This window comes from Chelonoidis abingdonii, chromosome 13 (assembly GCF_003597395.2).
Source record: "Chelonoidis abingdonii isolate Lonesome George chromosome 13, CheloAbing_2.0, whole genome shotgun sequence".
Classification (NCBI taxonomy): Eukaryota; Metazoa; Chordata; order Testudines; family Testudinidae; genus Chelonoidis; species Chelonoidis abingdonii.
Genome location: NC_133781.1, coordinates 6,039,905 through 6,058,435, shown reverse-complemented (window position 1 = coordinate 6,058,435; position 18,531 = coordinate 6,039,905). Strand labels below are relative to the sequence as shown.

At 42.2% G+C, this 18,531-nt stretch overlaps 1 protein-coding gene across 1 annotated transcript in view; it reads right to left on the bottom strand.

Annotated features, from left to right (window-relative positions):
- Positions 1-18,531, bottom strand: part of GLP2R (glucagon like peptide 2 receptor) — a 145,308-nt gene that overhangs the window by 74,276 nt on the left and 52,501 nt on the right. The window contains 3 exon segments of the mRNA XM_075072002.1: positions 6,522-6,681; positions 16,056-16,212; positions 16,458-16,564. Of these exon segments, the coding sequence (XP_074928103.1) occupies positions 6,522-6,681; positions 16,056-16,212; positions 16,458-16,564 (424 nt within the window).

The following is an 18,531-nucleotide window of genomic DNA, read 5'->3' as shown; positions in this document are numbered from 1 at the left end:
TATCTCTGCTAGTGATTCACAGTTAGGAACTCCTCTCCTGGAGTTATGTGGCTCAGGCACCTAAGTCATTTATTTTGAGGATGAGTTAGGCACCTGTGTCAGTCCACACAAAACAGCTGGAGAGGAGGTGGTGGTACTGATCTTATAACTCTCAGGGCATGTCTAGCAAAGATGCTCTGTGTTGATGGGAGAAAGCTCTTCCATTGGCTTAACAAAACCATCTCCATGAGTGGCAGAAGCTACATCAGCGGGAAAAGCTTTCCCAACAACATAGCACTGTCCACAGCAGCACTTATGTCAGTGTAATTTATGTCACTCAGGGGGGTGGTTTATTCATACCCCTGAGTGACATAAATTATGCCAACTTAAGCTGTAGTGTAGACATAGCTTTAATCCAGTGATTAGAGAACTAAAGAACATAAGAATGACCATACTGGGTCAGACCAATGGTCCATCTAGACCAGTCTCCTGTCTTCAACAGTGGCCAGTACCAGAGCTTCACAGGGAATGTATGCAACAGGGCAATGCTGAAGAGATCTGCCTATCTTTCCCTCCCAGTTCTGGCACTCAGAGGTTTAGGATTGTCTGGAGCATGGAGTTGCATCCCTAACCACCTGGACTAACAGCCATTGATAGACCAATCCTCTTGAACTTATCTAGTTCTTTTTTGAATGCAGTTATACACAACATTCCATGGAAGTGAATGCCATAGGTTAATTATGCTTTGTGTGAAAAAAGTGCGTCCTCTATTTGTATTAAACCTGCTGTCTATTAATTTCATAAGCTGGCCCCTTTTTTGTATTGAGGGAAAGGGTAAATAATATTTCTCTATTCACCTATTCCATACAGTTCATGATTTTATAGACTTCTATCATATCCCCTCTTAGTCATCACTTTTCTAAGATGAACAGCCTTAATCTTTTTATAATCTTTTTAAGGCTGTCAAGTAATTAAAAAATGAATTGAGATTAATCGCAGGATTAAAAAAATAATTGTGATTAATCGCACTGTTAAACGATAGAATACTGTCTATTTAAATATTTTTTGATGTTTTCTACATTTTCAAATATGTTGATTTCAATTACAACAAGAATACAAAGTGTATAGTGCTCACTTTATATTTATTTTTCCTTATAAGTATTTGCACTATATAAAAAAAAATAGTATTTTTCAATTCACCTCATACAAGTACTGTAGTGCAATCTCTTTATCATGAAAGTTGAACATACAAATGTAGACTTTGCAAAAAAAACAAAAAACAAGAGCCCTGCATTCAAAACTAAAACAATGTAAAATTTTAGCACTTGCAAGTACACTCAGTCCTACTTCTTGTTCAGCCAATCGCTCAGACAAACAAGTTCGTTTACAGCTGCAGGATATAATGCTGCCCGCTTCTTGTTTACAATGTCACCTGAATGTGAGAACAGGCATTCTAATGACACTGTTGTAGCCAGCATTGCAAGATATTTATGTGCCAGATGCATTAAAGATTCATATGTCCCTTAATGCTTCAACCGCCATTCCAGGGGACATGCGTCCATGTTGATGGTGAGTTCTGCTCGATAACAATTCAAAACAGTGCGCACCAGGGCATATTCATTTTCATCTTCTGAGTCAGATGCCACCAGCAGAAGGTCGATTTTCTTTTTTGGTAGTTCAGGTTCTTTAGTTTCCGCATTGGAGTGTTGCTCTTTTAGGACTTCTGAAAACATGCTCCGCACCACGTCCCTCTCTGATTTTGGAAGGCATTTCAGATTCTTAAACCTTGGGTTGAGTGCTGTAGCTATCTTTAGAAATCTCACATTGGTACCTTCTTTATATTTTGTGAAATCTGCAGTGATAGTGTTCTTAAAATGAACAACATGTGCTGGGTCATCATCCGAGACTGTTATAACATGAAATATATGGCAGAATGCAGTAAAACAGAGTAGGGGACACACAATTCTCCCCCAAGGAGTTCAGTCACAAATTTAATTAACACATTATTTTTTTACCGAGCCTCATCAGCATGGAAACGTCCTCTGGAATGGTGGCCAAAGCATGAAGGGGCATATAAATGTTTAGCACATCTGGCACATAAATAACTTGCAATGCCAGCTACAAAAATGCCATGCAAATACCTGTTCTCACTGTCTGGTGACATTGTAAATAAGAAGAGGGCAGCATTATCACCCGTAAATGTAAACAAACTTATTTGTCTTAGTGATTAGCTGAACAAGAAGTGGGACTGAGTGGACGTGTAGGCTCTAAATTTTTACATTGTTTTGTTTTTGAGTGCAGTTATGTAACTAAAAAAAAATCTACATTTGTAAGTTGCACTTGCACTACAGTACTTGTCTTAGGTGAATTGAAAAATACTATTTTTTTATCATTTTTACTGTGCAAATATTTGTAATAAAAATAATATACACTTTGATTTCAATAACAACATACATATGAAAATGTAGAATAGCATCAAACATATTAATAAATTTCAATTGGTATTCCATTGTAAGAGTGTCATTAAAACGCTGATTAATCATGATTAATTTTTTTATCATGATTAATTTTTTGAGTTAATTACGTGAGTTAAGTGCGATTAATCAACAGACCTAAATCTTTTCATAAAAAAAAATAATCTTTTAGTTTCTCCTCCTATGACCATTTATTCCTACCCCTTGTTTCTTATCTTTTAACCAGTTACTGATCCATGAGAGGACCTTCCATGGTATCCCATGACTACTTGCTTTGCTTAAGTGTCTTTGGTGAGGGACTTTGTCTGAAAATCCAAGTACGCTATATCAACGGATTACTCCTGTCCGCATGCTTGTGGACAACCTTAAAGAATTCTAGTAGAGTGGTGAGGCATGATTTCTCTGTACAAAAACCATGTTGACTCTTCCCCAACAAATCATGCTGATCTATGTCTAGTAATTCTGTTTTTTACTATGTATTCTACCAGTCTGCCCAGTACTGAGACCTGTAATTGCCAGGATCTCCACTGGAACTCTTTAAAAATTGATGTTACATTGGTTACGTTCCAGTCATATGATGCAGACGCTTGTTCAATTCCCCCAACTACCTAATGAGAGAAAGGCTTTGAACAGGGATCCCCAAATGTCTCAGGAGGGTGATGTAGCCATTGAGTGATATGATAGTCTGATATGGTACTCCATTTGACTCTCCTGTTCCACTTTGGATAAAAAACTGAATAGATAATGAAGCAAGGGGACTGGACCTTGGGTCTCCCACCTAGCAGGTGGGTGCCCTTAGCAGGTTATAAAGTCATTCTCATTCTCTTGCCCAGTGACTTTTTAAGTATTTATACACCATGGAAAAGCTTCAACTGGAGAGAGTGTGGGAACACCCCATCAGCACATCCCATAGCTCTGTGGTTTCAGCATCCTCTGGAGCGTGAAGAGAGACCCTGAGCCAATCCTTTCTCCCCATTAGGTAGAAGTGGGAACTGAACCTGTGTGTCCTGTAGCCCAGGCAAGTGTTCTAGCCACTAGGCTAAAAGCCACCACCTCCTTCTCTTGGGGCAAGATTTTGAATGAGACCCAATCCAGTAGGTGGTCTCTGAGTACATCTATTGGATCAGGCCCCACATGTGAGAAAGGCACTCGTCTTCCTGTCTTCCCCGTTTATGGACCATACTGGGGATTAAGTGGCAGACAGGCATCCAGGCACTGAGAGGGAGACAGCAGTGTGCATGCCCAAAGGCAGAGACATAGTTACCTAGAGATCTTTTACTCTAAACATTCATGTGCTGAGTGAGTTTAGGCCCCTCTAGGTTAGGGGGCAGCTGAGTGGGAGCTTTGTGGACTGCAGTTGAGCCTAGGTACCTTTGCTGATCTGGGCCTTACTCAACCTTGAAACCTGCCAATGCGTGATATGAGCTATCAACGTGTGGGACAAATGATTGAAATGGAGAACATCTGTAATTTGTTGTATGTCACAGCACAATTAATTGATTATGCATTTTAAGTATAAAACTTGTTTTAAAGGATGTTTTCTCACTATGTGAATTAAATACATTAATTTTTTAGAAAAGAAAATTGGAAAACCAAATTCTGCTATATGCAACCATAAAGTCTTCCCTAACCCCAGTGATAAACAAGAGGGCTTGAGTCCTTGACCTTTAGACAGGGAGGTCAGATTTCTAATTCATAAACTGACATAAAGCCATTGATTTTAAGGCCAGAAGAAACTACTAAAACCATCTAGTCCAGGGGTGGACAAACTTTTTGGCCCGAGGGCCACATCTGGGTGGAGAAATCGTGTGCAGGACCATGAATATAGGGCTGGGGCAGGGGTGTGAGAGGGAGTGCAGGGTCTGGGAGGGTGTGCAGTGTGCAGGAAGGGGCTAAGGACAAGGGGTTGGGGTGCAGGACGGGTGTGGTAGGAGGCTCACGGAAGTGGAGTAGGGGGCTCTGGGCAGGGAGTAGGGATGCGGGGTGCAGGAGGGGGTTGTGGTGCGGGCTCTGGCTTGGCGCCTCTTACCTCGAGCGGCTCCGGGGTGGCAGTGGCACGCAGTGGGGCTAAGGCAAGCTTCCTGCCTGTCCTGGCTCCATGATGCTACCGGAAGTGACCAGCATGTCCGGCAGTGGCTCCTGGGGGTGGGGCAGATGGCTCTGCCGTGTGCTGCCCTTGCCTGTGGGTACCACCCCCAAAGGTCCTATTGGTTGCAGTTCCCCATTCCCGGCCAATGGGAGCTGTGAGGGGCAGTGCCTGAAGGCGAGGGCAGTGCACAGAGTCCTCTGTCCCCCTGCCCCAAGGGCTGCAGGGACATGGTGCTGGCCACTCCCGGGAGTGGGGCGGGGCCAGGGCAGGCAGGAAGCCTGCCTTAGCCCCTCTGTGCCATGGGACTGGCAATCCCGTGGGCTGGGGCCATTCCGTGGGACGTAGTTTGCCCTCCCCTGATATAGTCTGACCTCCAGTATAACACAGGCCAGGAGTACCTGCATCAAGCCTGTGACTTATTAAACCTTAGTAACTAGTAACACGGACGATGTCATACTCTTTATGAAGCATTCATGAAACTATACATACTGAAGAACTATACACAGTGATTTCATACTTCATGTTGCTTCATTACATTTTAAAAAGAGGTCCAAATTTAAGAAACAATGAGACAGTGAAAATATTTTGGTAACATGATGTTTTTTGAAGAAATTATAACTTAGGTCAGATTGTCTGCTTTCCCTGGGTTACCAATTCACAATTTACAACAAGCAGCTCAGGTTTAACCTCTAACTCAAAACACACTGAGAATTCCATTATTCCCATTAAAATAGAATGCTCCTGCCACTTCAACTATGCTAGCCCTGCGTCCCATTATAATGTGCAGACACAGAGTGACTATATGAAATGGAGACATTTTTGGATAAATGTCATAATATGATGATGTATTAAATAGAAAATTTGGAATTGCTTTAATACTTGATTGACATGCAGAAAGTGTAAGAATGGATTTTCTGTTATGAAAAAGGGGATGATACCAGGGCAGTGTAATCGGGTGCCGGAGGAATAGTGGGACCCAACCAATATCTTGTGGAGGCAAGATTGTGGCCCTCCTGTGCACATAAGCAGGGGGAGAAGGTACGAGTGGAATCCAGAAGAGGGGCTGGAGTGAACGCTGCAGAGCATGAAATCAGGCTGGCCACCAGGGAGAAGGCAGCAGATCTTGGCTCAGAAACCTGGCCCAGAAGAGGGGCAGGAGCATGTGTACCAGCTGCAGGTGCAGGCAAGCCTGCCGATGTGGTGGGAAGGGGCAATTGCCCAGGGGCCTGGGAGATTTAAAAGGGCCCAAAGCCCCTAGCTACCGCTACTGTTGCAGTAATGGCAGCAGCAGCTGGGAGCCCCAGGCCCTTTTAAATTGTCCTGGGGGGCCACAGGGCTCCTACAGGCACACATGACTGTTCAGTGCTCTGCGCTTTGGAGGGCCTCGTGGGCTGGTGCAGTCCTGGAAATAACAGCATTGTGTAGTGGGCTTCCCGCATGGACGGCCGTGGCCTTCTGGCCTAGAATTGCTCTCGGTGGGCCTAGGTGCGGGGAATTGGACAGTGCACTGGCACCTGGGTGGGAGCAGGAGGACATTGGCGCAAAGGGTGCCAGCTGCCAGGGGTGGGGAAAAACTGGTCACCAGGTGCCAAGAAAGTTCCATAGGAACAGCAGTAAGATCTACTGGGATGCCCCTTTCCAGCCTGAAGCCAGTCCCTCTGCCCAGTCTCAGTAATTTCCCTGGCTATCCCTCCATGCTCCACATTCACAGGATGCTTTCACCCAGTCCCCAGGGAATTTACTAATTTCCAGTGTGTGCAGACACCCGCTGGACATGACATATTATGTCGTTACAAAGTACATTATGATCACATGATCAGTTCTGGACACCTCGTTAGCATAGGGAAGTTAACAAATTTCAGGGAGTTCAAATAATCAGCTTTTCTCTTTCTTTCACAAAGCACCAAAACTTTGTTTACCTATCATTTATTTTTTGATATAAAAGCAGACAAATAACTTATCTGAAATTGTTTACTTACCCCATCCTATCACAATATATCTTTGAAGCATTAGGCTTTCAGAAAGCACAGCAGTCACCAATAATGTGTGGAGATAAAGTCCTTCAACTAAAAGCCAAAAATAATTTGCACCAACAAAGTAGTGCAAGAAAAACTGGGAAGTCCTGCAAATGGTTAAAATCTGCAGAAATAAGACATCAGGAAGTATTTAATAATAGTAGTTAATTACACGTTGTAGTACTGTAAAATCTCTGAACAATACTGTTGCTCTTATGGTATATTTTATATTATTTAAAAATTAACAATTGTAATAAATATTTGGTTCAGTCAGACACCCTTCTGTAGCTTTAACTGGGTTGCTGCACTTCCATGATGAGGTCCTACCTGTGCCATTGAGAATAGATGCAAACCTGTGATACCATCTACAGCCAAAATCAGCTAATCAGAATCAGAATATATTTGTCTCCAACATGCTAAAAACAGTGTGTGAGTGTGTGTGTTTGTGTTAAAAACAGTGTGAGTGTGTGTGTGTAATCCCAAAAAAACAACCAAGCACCTCATGTGGGCCAGGCTTGCTGTGGGGATTCACACATACACATCATGATTTCTTAGAAGAAGATGCCGCATGACTAACAGGAAGCTTGGGGAGGGACTGGACCTCTCTGTCCTTGTCTATGAAGAAATGTAGGGAAATCTCCTTCCACTGCTCTAGCGTTAGTGCAGCTCAGCCATTTCTAGTGCAACCTTTGAGACTGTTCATTCTTTCAGGATGATTCCTAAGTAGGTTCTTTGAAACTTATTGATGAACCCTAATACCAAGATAGGAGGAACGCCAGGAGAAGTCCATACAAGGAGCAGCCTTATTATCTGATTAAGGAGCTCTTGCATGAGCTGAGTAGTTTGTAGGGAGGGAACCTATTGGTTTTCAGGCTCTTTGCACAGGTACTATGGAAGAGAACGGTTTGGAAGAGTCATCTGAGGGAAGGGATCGGAAGGGATCGACCAGAAGGCATGGGATGCATTGTCCTAGGGACAGGGGTTCAATGACCACCACTCCCAAGAAAAGGAGACGGGTGGTGGTGGTCAGGAACTCCCACCTAACGGTCCTCCATCTGCTATCTAGACGGAGTTATCTATCTGCCATCCAGGCTGGGAAATGCGAGAAGTGTGCTGCTTGCCTGGAGCTAGAACTCAGGATGTGATGGACTGTCTGCCGAGCCTGATCAAGCCCTCGGACCGCTACCCCTTACTGCTTCTCCAATGACCGTGAGCAAGTCACTTAAGACTCTAGGAAGAAGGATAAAGGAGTTTGAGGTGCAAGTTGAGTTCTCGTCCATCCTCCCTGTTGAAGGAAAAGGCCCAGGTAGGGACCATTGAGTTCTGGAAGTAAATGCATGGTTATGCGGGTGGTGTCAGAGAGAGGGCTTTGAATTCTTTGACCATGGGCTGTTGTTCCAGGAAGAAGGATTGCTAGGAAGAGATTGGGATCCACCTAATGAAAAAGGGTATAGAGCATCTTCGCAGGCAGACCTGCTAACCTAGTGAGGAGGGCTTTAAACTAGGTTCTCTGGGAGATGGAGACCTAAGCTCTGAGGTAAGTTGGGAAGTGAGATACTGGAGGAACACAAGGAGGCTGCCTGATTCTATGACAGAAAGCAGAATTAATGAGTTAGCAGAGCAATCGGCTAGTTATCTAAGTGCCTGTACATAAACTCAAGAAGCCTGAGAAAGAAGCAAGAAGAATTAGAAGTCCTGGCACAGTCAAGGAACTATGATGTAATTGTAATAACAGAGACTTGGTGGGGTAACTCACATGACTGGAGCACTGTCATGCATGGATATAAATTGTTCAGGAACGACAGGCAAGCGAAAAATGGTGAGGAGTTGTACTGTATGTAAGAGAACAGTATGATTGCTCAGAGCTCCAGTATGAAATTGGAGAGAAAGCTTGTTGAGAGTCTTTGGGCTAAGTTTAGAGGTGAGAGCTACAAGGGTGATGTCATGGTGAGCATCTGCTATAGACCACCAGACCAGGAGGATGAGGTAGACAAAGCTTTCTTCAGACAACTAATAGAAGTTTTCAGATCACAGGCCTTGGTTCTCAGGGGGGATTTCAATCACCCTGACATCTGCTGGGGGAGCAATACAGCAGTGCACAGACAATCCAGGAAGTTTTTAGAGAGTGTTGGGGACAACTTCCTGGTGCAAGGGCTGGAGGAACCAACTAGGGGCTGTGCTCCTATTGACCTGCTGCTCACACACAGGGAAGAATTGGTAGCAGAAGTAGAGGTGGGTGACAGCCTGGGCAGTAGTGACTATGAGATGGTCGAGTTCAGGAACCTGACGAAAGAACGGAGAGCAGCAAAATACGGACCCTGGACTTCAGAAAAGCAGACTTTGACTCCCTCAGGGAACTAATGGACAGGATCCCTTGATAGGTTAATATGAAGGGGAAAGAGTCCAGGACAGCTGGCTGTATTTTAAAGAAGCCTTATTGAGGGTGCAGAAACAAACCATGCTGATGTGCAGAAAGAATAGGAAATATGACAGGCGACCAGTTTGGCTTAACAGAGAAATCTTCAGTGAGCTTAAACACAAAAAGGAAATTTACAAGTGGAAACTTGGACAGGTGAATAGGGAGGAGTATACAAATATTGCTCAAGCATGCAGGGGTGTAATCAGGAAGGCCAAAGCACAACTGGAGTTGCAGCTAGCAAGGGATGTGAAGGATATCTACAGGTATGTTAGCAACAAAAAGAAGGTCAGGGAAAGTATGAGACCAGTACTGAATGGGGGAGGCAACCTAGTGACAGATGATATTGAAAAAGCTGAAGGACTCAATGCTTTTTTGACCTCAGTCTTCACAGACAAGGTCGGCTCCCAGACTACTGCACTGGGCAGCACAGTATAGGGAGGAGGTGAGCAGCCCTCAGTAGTAAAAGAACAGGTTAAGGACTGTTTAGAAAAGCTGGACATGCACAAGTCCATGGGGCTGGAGGCAATGCATCCGAGGGTGCTGAGGGAGTTGACTGATGTGATTGCAGAGCCATTGGCTATTATCTTTGAAAACACGTAGCAATTGAGGGAGGTCCCAGACAATTGGAAAAAGGCAAATATAGTGCCCATCTTTTAAAAAGGGAAGAAGGAGAATCCAGGGAACTACAAACTGATCAGCCTCATCTCAGTCCCCAGGAAAATCATGGAGCAGGTCCTCAAGGAATCCATTCTGAAGCACTTGGAGGAGAGGAAAGTGATCATGAACAGTCAACATGGATTCACCAAGGGCAAGTCATGATATACCTTTACTTTAGCAAAGCTTTTGATATGGTCTCCCACAATACTCTTGCCAGCAAGTTAAAGAAGTATGGGTTGGATGAATGGACTATAAAGTGGATAGAAAGCTGGCTAGATTGTTGGGCTCAACGTGTAGTGATCAATGGCGTAATGTCTAGTTGGCAGCCGATATCAAGCGGAGTGCCCCAGGGGTCAGTCCTGGGGCTGATTTTGTTCAACATCTTCATTAATGATCTGGATTGCATCTTCAGCAAGTTTGCAGATGACACTAATCTGGGGGGAGAGGTAGATATGCTGGAGGGTAGGGATAGGGTCCAGAGGGACCTAGACAAATTGGAGGATTGGGCCAAAAGAAATCTCATGAGGTTTAACAAGAACAAATGCAGAATCCTGCACATACGATAGAAGAATCCCATGCACTGCTACAGGCTGGGGACCAACTGGCTAAGCAGCAGTTCTGCAGAAAAGGACCTGGGGTTTACAGTGGACGAGAAGCTGGATATGAGTCAACAGTGTGCCCTTGTTGCCAGGAACGCTAACAACATAGTGGGCTGCATTAGTACGAGCATTGCCAGCATATCAAGGGAAGTGATTATTCTACTCTATTTGGCACTGGTGAGGCCACATCGGAGTATTGCGTCCAGTTTTTGGCCCCCCACTACAGAAAGTATGTGGACAGATTGGCGAGAGTCCAGCAGAGGGCAATGAAAATGGTTAGAGAGCTGGGGCACATGTGTTACGAAGAGAGGCTGAGGAACTGGGTTTATTTAGTCTGCAAAAAAGAAAAGTGTGTGTGTGTGTGTGCGGCGGGACTTGATAGCAGCCTTCAACTACCTGAATGGGAGTTCCAAAGAGGATGGAGCTAGGCTGTTCTCAGTGTTGGCAGATGACAGAACAATTAGCAATGGTCTCAAGTTGCACTGGGGGAGGTCTAGGGCGGTTATTAAGAAAATCTATTTCACTAGAAGGGAGGTGAAGCACTGGAATGGGTTACCTAGGGAGGTGGTGGAATCTCCATCCTTAGAGGTTTTTAAGGCCCGGCTTGTGAAAGGTCTGGCTGGGATGATTTAGCTGAGGTTGATCCTGCTTTGAGCAGGGGATTGGACTAGATGATTAGAGGTCTCTTCCAACCCTAATCTTCTGTGATCACCACAGAAAGAAATACGCGCTACTAGAAGTATCCAATTGCTATCAGGTACTCAGCACGGAAGCTGCAGGAAATGTCTCTGCAGATTCAGCTGGGAAAAAGCAAGAGAGAACAGCACATGACACACCTGAGGATAGCTGCTCAGCACACTCTATGACTAGTCAGGAGAGCATTACATTGACAACAAAAGGGGCTGATGCTAGGGAATGAGTAAGTGATTTAAAAGTATGTAGGACACAAATAAACTCTTATCAATTGTATACATCCATTATCAATTGAAGATGGTAATATGGTCAATAATGACGCATAAAAGGCAGATGTATTCAATAAATAGTTCTGTATTTGAAAAGAAGCTGGATGATGTATTCAGATCTCACTGTGATAATGGAATACTTTATATTCCAACAGTAACTAAGGCATAAAACAGTGTATACTAAATTTAACATTTATAAACCTGCAAGACTGGGCAATTTGTATGCAAGAGTTTTAAATAATTGACAGAGGAGCTCTGTGAACTAATGATGCAGATTCTTAACATGTCTTTAAATATGAGAAAGTTTTAGAGACTGGAAAATAAGCTAATGTGCCAATATTGGACAGGGGTAAACAGGATGACCTGGGTAACTATAGATCTATTAGTTTGACATTGATCCTGGGCAACATCATAGCATTGCTGGTAAAGGATGCAGTCAGTACTGAATTAAAATATGGCAACACAATTAATGCTACTCCACGTGGTTTTTTTTTGTTTTTTTTAGAAAATATGTTTTGCCCAACAAACTTGATATTTTTAATGAGATGACAAGTTTGATTGATAAAGATAACTGTTTTGTTACCTTAAAATAGGAAAGGGAAAAGAAAAGAGCTACCAGAATGTCTTAAAAACCCACCTTACTGTGAGACACTTGAAAGTTCAGTCTATTTAGCTTATCAAAGAGGTTAGCAAGTGATTTGATGACAATCTGTAAGTATCTATGTGAAGAAGAGATTTCTCATAATAGAGGGCTCTTTGATCTAGCACATAAAGGCAGAAAAAGATACAGGGTCTGGAAGATGAAACTAGATAAGTTCAAACTGGAAATAAGCCAAAAATATTTAACTAAGACGGTAATTTACCATTGGAATAACTTAGATAGAGATGTGATGGATTCTTCATCACTTGATGTCTTTATATTAAGATTGGATGTCTGTCTAAGGTTTGCTCTAGCTTTGTCAGAAGTTATAGGCTTGATACAGGTACGACAGAATGAAATTTATGTCCTATGTTCTGAAAGAATCAGACTAGATGATTATAACAGTCTTTTCTGGTCTGAAATCTATGAATTTATGAATAATATAATCAATTCAACTACATGCATCTAACGAAGTGGGTATTCACCCACCAAAGCTCATGCTCCAAAACGTCTGTTCGTCTATAAGGTGCCACAGGATTCTCTGCTGCTTTTATTTTATACTGAATTTTTAAATTTTTACTGGAATTGACATTGCATAATGAAGTTGGAAGAGGAAGCTGGAAGTTTTATTAGCTATTTAGGGAACAGTTGGAGCTTTTCCTAGAAAGATGTGGGATGCAGCTTGGGGTTGTGCGAGAATCATATTAACTGGATTTTTCTGCTAAAAAAAATCAGAGCTGATATAGTTATAATTATTTCACTTATAACCAACTCTTATAAGTGTTATAAATGTCACTGCTGGGATGAATGAGGCAGTTCACACCTCTCTAGGACACTGTTCTGCAGGCTCAGGAGGGGAACACTCGATTGACTGGTTACCCTCAGTTTTCAAAAAAATTTTTGCCACCATAAGGACTAGTAACATAATGTAATTGTCCTCACTGCAGCCACTGTCTTGTGCTTTCTTATGACTTCCATTTTCCAGTCTCTTTCCTGAACATCGTCCCGAATGCTGAGGCCACATGCCTCGATGTCATCATCACGCCAGGTTCTAGAGCAGAATTCTGATATGTACACTCTGGTTCATTGTCTTCTCCCTATCCTTGCCTTCTGGGAGTCCCAAGTAATCATTCTATGGAGGATTCCTGTAACATGATTTGTATCTACAGCAGTGAAGGTAAGGTGCATATTCATTGCAATGTACCAGAATTGCACCACCATGACCTGTGACTCTCAGAGCTGCTGCACCCTTCTTTCCTGGCATCACAGTGCCTCAGTTTGCAGTATTGTACCAGCATATCCTTGGATTCATCTTCCTTATGCCAATCTAGTGCACAAATAGACTTCTCTAGTATCATTCCTTTTGATGAAACCATTGCACAACTTTCAAGACTTATTTGTTGGTTGATATTGAAGGATGGTTACTAATTTTGAGGGTACTGCTACACTAGGGAGTTTACAGTGGCACAGGTCTCTAATGTAAGCTCTTCTCCAGTCCCTGTGAGCAGCAGTAGCTATGTCAGTGTGAGAAGCTGTCCTGCCAACTTAGCGTTGTCCACACCAGTGCTTATGTCGGTGTAACTTATGTTACGCCGACATAAGCTGTAGTGTAGACATAGCCTGAAGGATGTACTGATCACTGGCATAACCACTGAGAGGAGCCATGTCCCTCCTAACAATTTGCTCCCTCCAGTGATGATCCCCCCACCCTGGCTAGATGTCTCATTCAACCAGCAGTGGGGAGTGAAAGGGGATAGAATAGAGCAGGGATCCAGCTCTTTATCAGGAAAGCAGGGGACCAGATAGATGTTCTCAGAAGGTGAGGAGGGGAAGATGAGAATGCAGCGGCTCAAGCTGCTGCTGTTTCCCCACAAGCCCACTTCTCCTTTAAGAAGAAGAAAAGGGGGGATGAGGGAGCAGATGGTAGGAGCCATGCTGTATTTGCAAGAGGAGAACAAGTGAGGAGCACAGTAGCTGAGTGTAGGAGGAGCTCAAAGCAGAAGCCCAAAGCCTTCTATTAGTTGTTGGCTGTGTGTGTGTTCTCTCTGTGTATTGCACTGGCTCTGGCCAGGTAGTCGGCCTGGCAGACCTCAGTTGAACTGCTCAAGAAGACTACACACTCAGTTCAGTGGTGAAGGCACTTGGCCAGCTGTATTGTCAACGAAGCACAGTAATAGCACCTATAGATTCTATAGGGATACTAAGACTTGTCTGCCCATTACAATGGACCAGCTCAGTGAGTGGTGTGACTTTTTACTCACCCCTCAGTCAGACAAAGGGTTAAGGGCAAGTCTACACTATAGCACTACATTGGCACAGCTGCACTGATGCAGCTGCACTGCTATAGCACATCTGGTGAAGATGCACTATGCCAGTGGGAGAGCTCTCTCCTATTGGTATAATTACTCCACCTCGGCGAGAATTGGAAGTTATGTCAGTAGGAGAGCATCTCCTTCTAACATAGCGCCAGTTTGGACAGCACGAAATTTGTCACACCCCCTAAAGTTAGATCAGTTTAAGCAGTAGTGTAGACCTGCCCTAAGACAAGGCATCCCAACATTTATAGATTGAGACAAACAACTTATATATCATCTTACTTATTCCAAGACGTATTTGTTTCTTCCCATTGTAACTTTCTCTTGATGCTTCAGACAAAACTTCCCTATTCATTATCTGTCTTTGTAGTTTTACATCTGAAGTTTCAGACAAAACATCATGATTTATCACTTCTGTCAAGCCCTCTTATCATGTGGTAGATTGGGATGTTTTCTCCTAGCCTGCCAAAATGTATTTACATATTCAGTGTGTTTTAGCAATGCTAGCAATACCGGTGCCAAGTTTATATAGCAGACAGTGAACTTGCAGGCAAGTATCTGCTTTTGACAGGGTCTGACTTTTGCTTATAGCATAATTTTTTGCTGACTTTGGTTCAGGCCTCAGGCCTTGCACCAGGCCCCTGTGCTCCAGGCTTTCTCTTCCTACTACACTTTCCTCTACCCAGGACAGAGATACCAATTGATTTGAGAGGAGGAGACTTCACAGCAATTTTATTTGAGTGGGAGGGAGATAAGGAGGTGCTGGAAGGCTGGCAACCCAGTGAAGGCACAATTAAGATTGCGGTCTGTGATGTATAGTAGTTGTGGTTGTCATGATGTCTAGAAACAATATCTGTAGGTTTCCACATAATTTGAGTTCCAGCTTTGTCTCTGTTCTTTACGAGGCAGCACACCCAGTGTGGTGCAAAGTATAGCACACAAGACATAAAGTCATTGAAAAATATATTTGCAGGTAAAAATACCATTACAGCAGTAGTTTACTTTTGGGCAGCAATAAGGTCTGTGGGTGTGGGAGTTCAGGGTATGTACCCGAAGGTCTGGTCTACATTAAAAAACAACAACCCTAAAATAGTTAGATTGATAAAAGTATAGTTTGCATGTAGTTATACCAGTAAAAAGTTACTTATAATGTTATAGCTTATTTTGCCTCCTGAACCAGAATAAACTACTTAAGAATAAGCACTTATCTACTGGTAAAACTGTGTCTGTACTGGGGCAGGGAAAGGTTTGATTATTTAACTAGACTGGTATAGAATTGGCAAAATCTTCTAGTGTAGACAGGCTCTTAGACTGTTAATTTTTCACTTCTTTCTTTGTGTGGTTTCATATCAGGTATCTATCTATCTATCTATCTAGTTCAAACAGGGATTGTTTGAGGGAATTTCAATGCAGGTCAAACTAGATGATCAAAATGGTCCCTTTTGGCCTTAGAATTTATGAATATGTTATTTGACAAGCCATCTTAACTGTTGTACAACAAAGCTTTTTGAATGTATAAGTATTGTGTATATATAAATGGTGAGTAAATACAAAGAATGCCATATACAAGCAAGTAGAAATATACAGCTTTGCTCCTAATATTGTAGGTTTAACAAAATTGCTGTTATGCATTATTCAAGGTCTCTAGATGACAACTATCAACACTATTAACCAGCACAATGTGCTTAGTATAAATTTTTCTTATGATCATATCTAAATCAAACAAAAACCAATTCTGATCCAGAATTTTACCCTAATTCTCCATGAACGCTATTTCCTGCAAAATTTCAATTTTTATAATTCACCACTTAGCATCTAAAACCTGTTTTCCTAAGGGAAACTGTTTTGTAACTTTAACTTTTGCACCACAAATTACACCATTAACAATGAACTAAAATAGAATTACCTCAGAACTGAAGTAGGAAATCCATCCAGTTTCATTATTTGGTCTTTTTGAATAAGTATTATGATATATGATATCTTTTATAAGAACTGCTGTGGCTCGCAGTATAAAGGAAGCAAATAAATTTATATGGATGTAATTTCTAGTGCAGTGAAGTTTTCTGTGGAAGTACAAAAAGAAATGTCCTCTTTTATGAATCCTTTAGAATAAATTTCATTATGAACAATATCATTGTATTCATGTTATTGCCATCAACAGATATTGCTCAAGAATTATATTTGCATAGTAAATGTATATAGTTACATCTGACATGGAATTATAAGCTTAGTTACTCGAAAAAAGAATCCATATGTTGTTAAATTCCAGAATACACGACATATTGTAGTAATGTTGGTTGGTACTAACCTGAGGAGCAGAAGTATAAGTAGAGCTAATACAAGGGAAATGAGAGACAAGCAGTATCCAACGGTGTACAGTAACTGTAGGGTGGAAAGTAACATGTGCTCTTCTTCCTAATCATAGGAACAACAGAGAAAAATAAATAAGTCGCACAAGCGTGGGAGTCAGCCTGGCCCAGCAGACAGGGCACTGGACTAGAAGTTAAGACATCAGGGTTCTATTATTTGTCCTACCCAGCTGTGTGTCCTGAGGCAAGTCACTTAACTTCAGTTTCCCTATCTGTAAATGACTATCCTCAGTAACACCTGTGAGATCAACAGGTGGGAATCACTATGGAAAGCCAGATATAATTAGCAGGTTTTAAAAATTGAAATAATTTAATATTTGGAATAGGCACATAAGGTCTAATTTTGAAAATTGTGTATGGATTACTGTGAGTCTAATTTCTGCCAACAGCCACCATGATCACATATGCAAATTGGGATCTAGGGTATGAAGATAGCCAAATAAATTCATAACTACTAATGCTGGGCAGAAATTTTTCATCAAAACAGTTTTCTATCAAAAAATGCCATTCTGTTTAAACTAAAATTGTTCATGAAATCAGAGCAATTTTGATGACAATTCCTGTGTAATTTTTTTTAAATGTTTCCTGTTCATGTTGTGAAGAAACAGTTTCACACTTTGAAGAAGAAAAGAAGAAAAGCACTCAACGTACTAATTAGAGCAGCAAGCTTCTTTCAATATCTGAAAAATATGATTGCAAGATAACATAAACATAATAAAAGTAATTAAAAATAGAAAAAAATTCATTTTGAATCTAATTTTTGAAATTTCCAAACCCTTTTTTCTCAGAATTTTCATTTTGTAGAACAATTCTAAATATTTGTTTTGCTCTAATTCAGAATGAAACACATTTTGAAGCATTGAAATTTCCTGTGAAACAGAAATTCTGAGTTTCAACCAGCTCTAATTACTCATTTGAAATTACCTAAATTCTAATGAAGCACAATAACCATTTGTGCAAAATGGGCGAACAATTGAATATGCATTTTTGGAGCAAAGAATCCTGTGGCACCTTATAGACTAACAGATGATTTGGAGCATGAGCTTTCATGGGTGAATACCCACTTCGTCGGATGCATGTAGTGGAAATTTCTAGAGGCAGGTATATATATGCAAGCAAGAAAAAAGCTAGAGATAACAAGGTTAGTTCAGTCAGGGAGGATGAGGCCCTGTTCTAGCAGTTGAGGTGTGAAAAGCTAGGAGGAGAAACTGGTTTTGTAGTTGGCAAGCCATTCATAGTCTTTGTTTAATCCTGAGATGATGGTGTCAAATTGGTAAATGAACTGAAACTCAGCAGTTTCTCTTTGAAGTCTGGTCCTGAAGTTTTTTTGCTGCAGGATGGCCACCTTAAAATCTGCTGTTGTGTGGCCAGGGAGGTTGAAGTGTTCTCCCACAGGTTTTTGTATATTGCCATTCCTAATATCTGATGCATTTTTGGGTGGGCAGTTTTGAAAATCAGGTCCATCATGTGCAGTCATTTTCAGCACCTCTTACATAGTTTTTGTTTCTAACCTCAAGATGAAAATAAGGATGAATTAGTGATCAACAGCTCCAAGTCTAGTTGGCAGCTGGTTTCAAGCGGAGTGCCCCAAGGGTCGGTCCTGGGGCCGTTTTTGTTCGATATCTTCATTAATGATCTGGAGGATGGCTTGGATTGCACTCTCAGCAAGTCTTGGTGGATAGCTGACACTTGTGCCCCCGTGTCTCTCCACACGGTAACCTTCTTTCCGCCCACTCTCAAATTTTCCCTTCGCTCCAAGGGGATTTGAGAGGTATCTGGGCCTGGGGATCTTTGGTGTGATGGTGGTGTAATGACTTGCACCCGGGTGGGGTTCTTTGGGCAGTTGGCTTTTATATGTCCCAGTTCATTACACTTATAGCATCTTCCAGCTAACGGGTCACTGGGTTGAGGTAAGTTACTGGAGACTGATGAGGTGGAAGGATAGGGTGTCGGTGGCTTCCCTTGGGTTGTAGGTGGGGTTTTGGGTTGCCCTCGGTTGTAGGGTTTATTGTC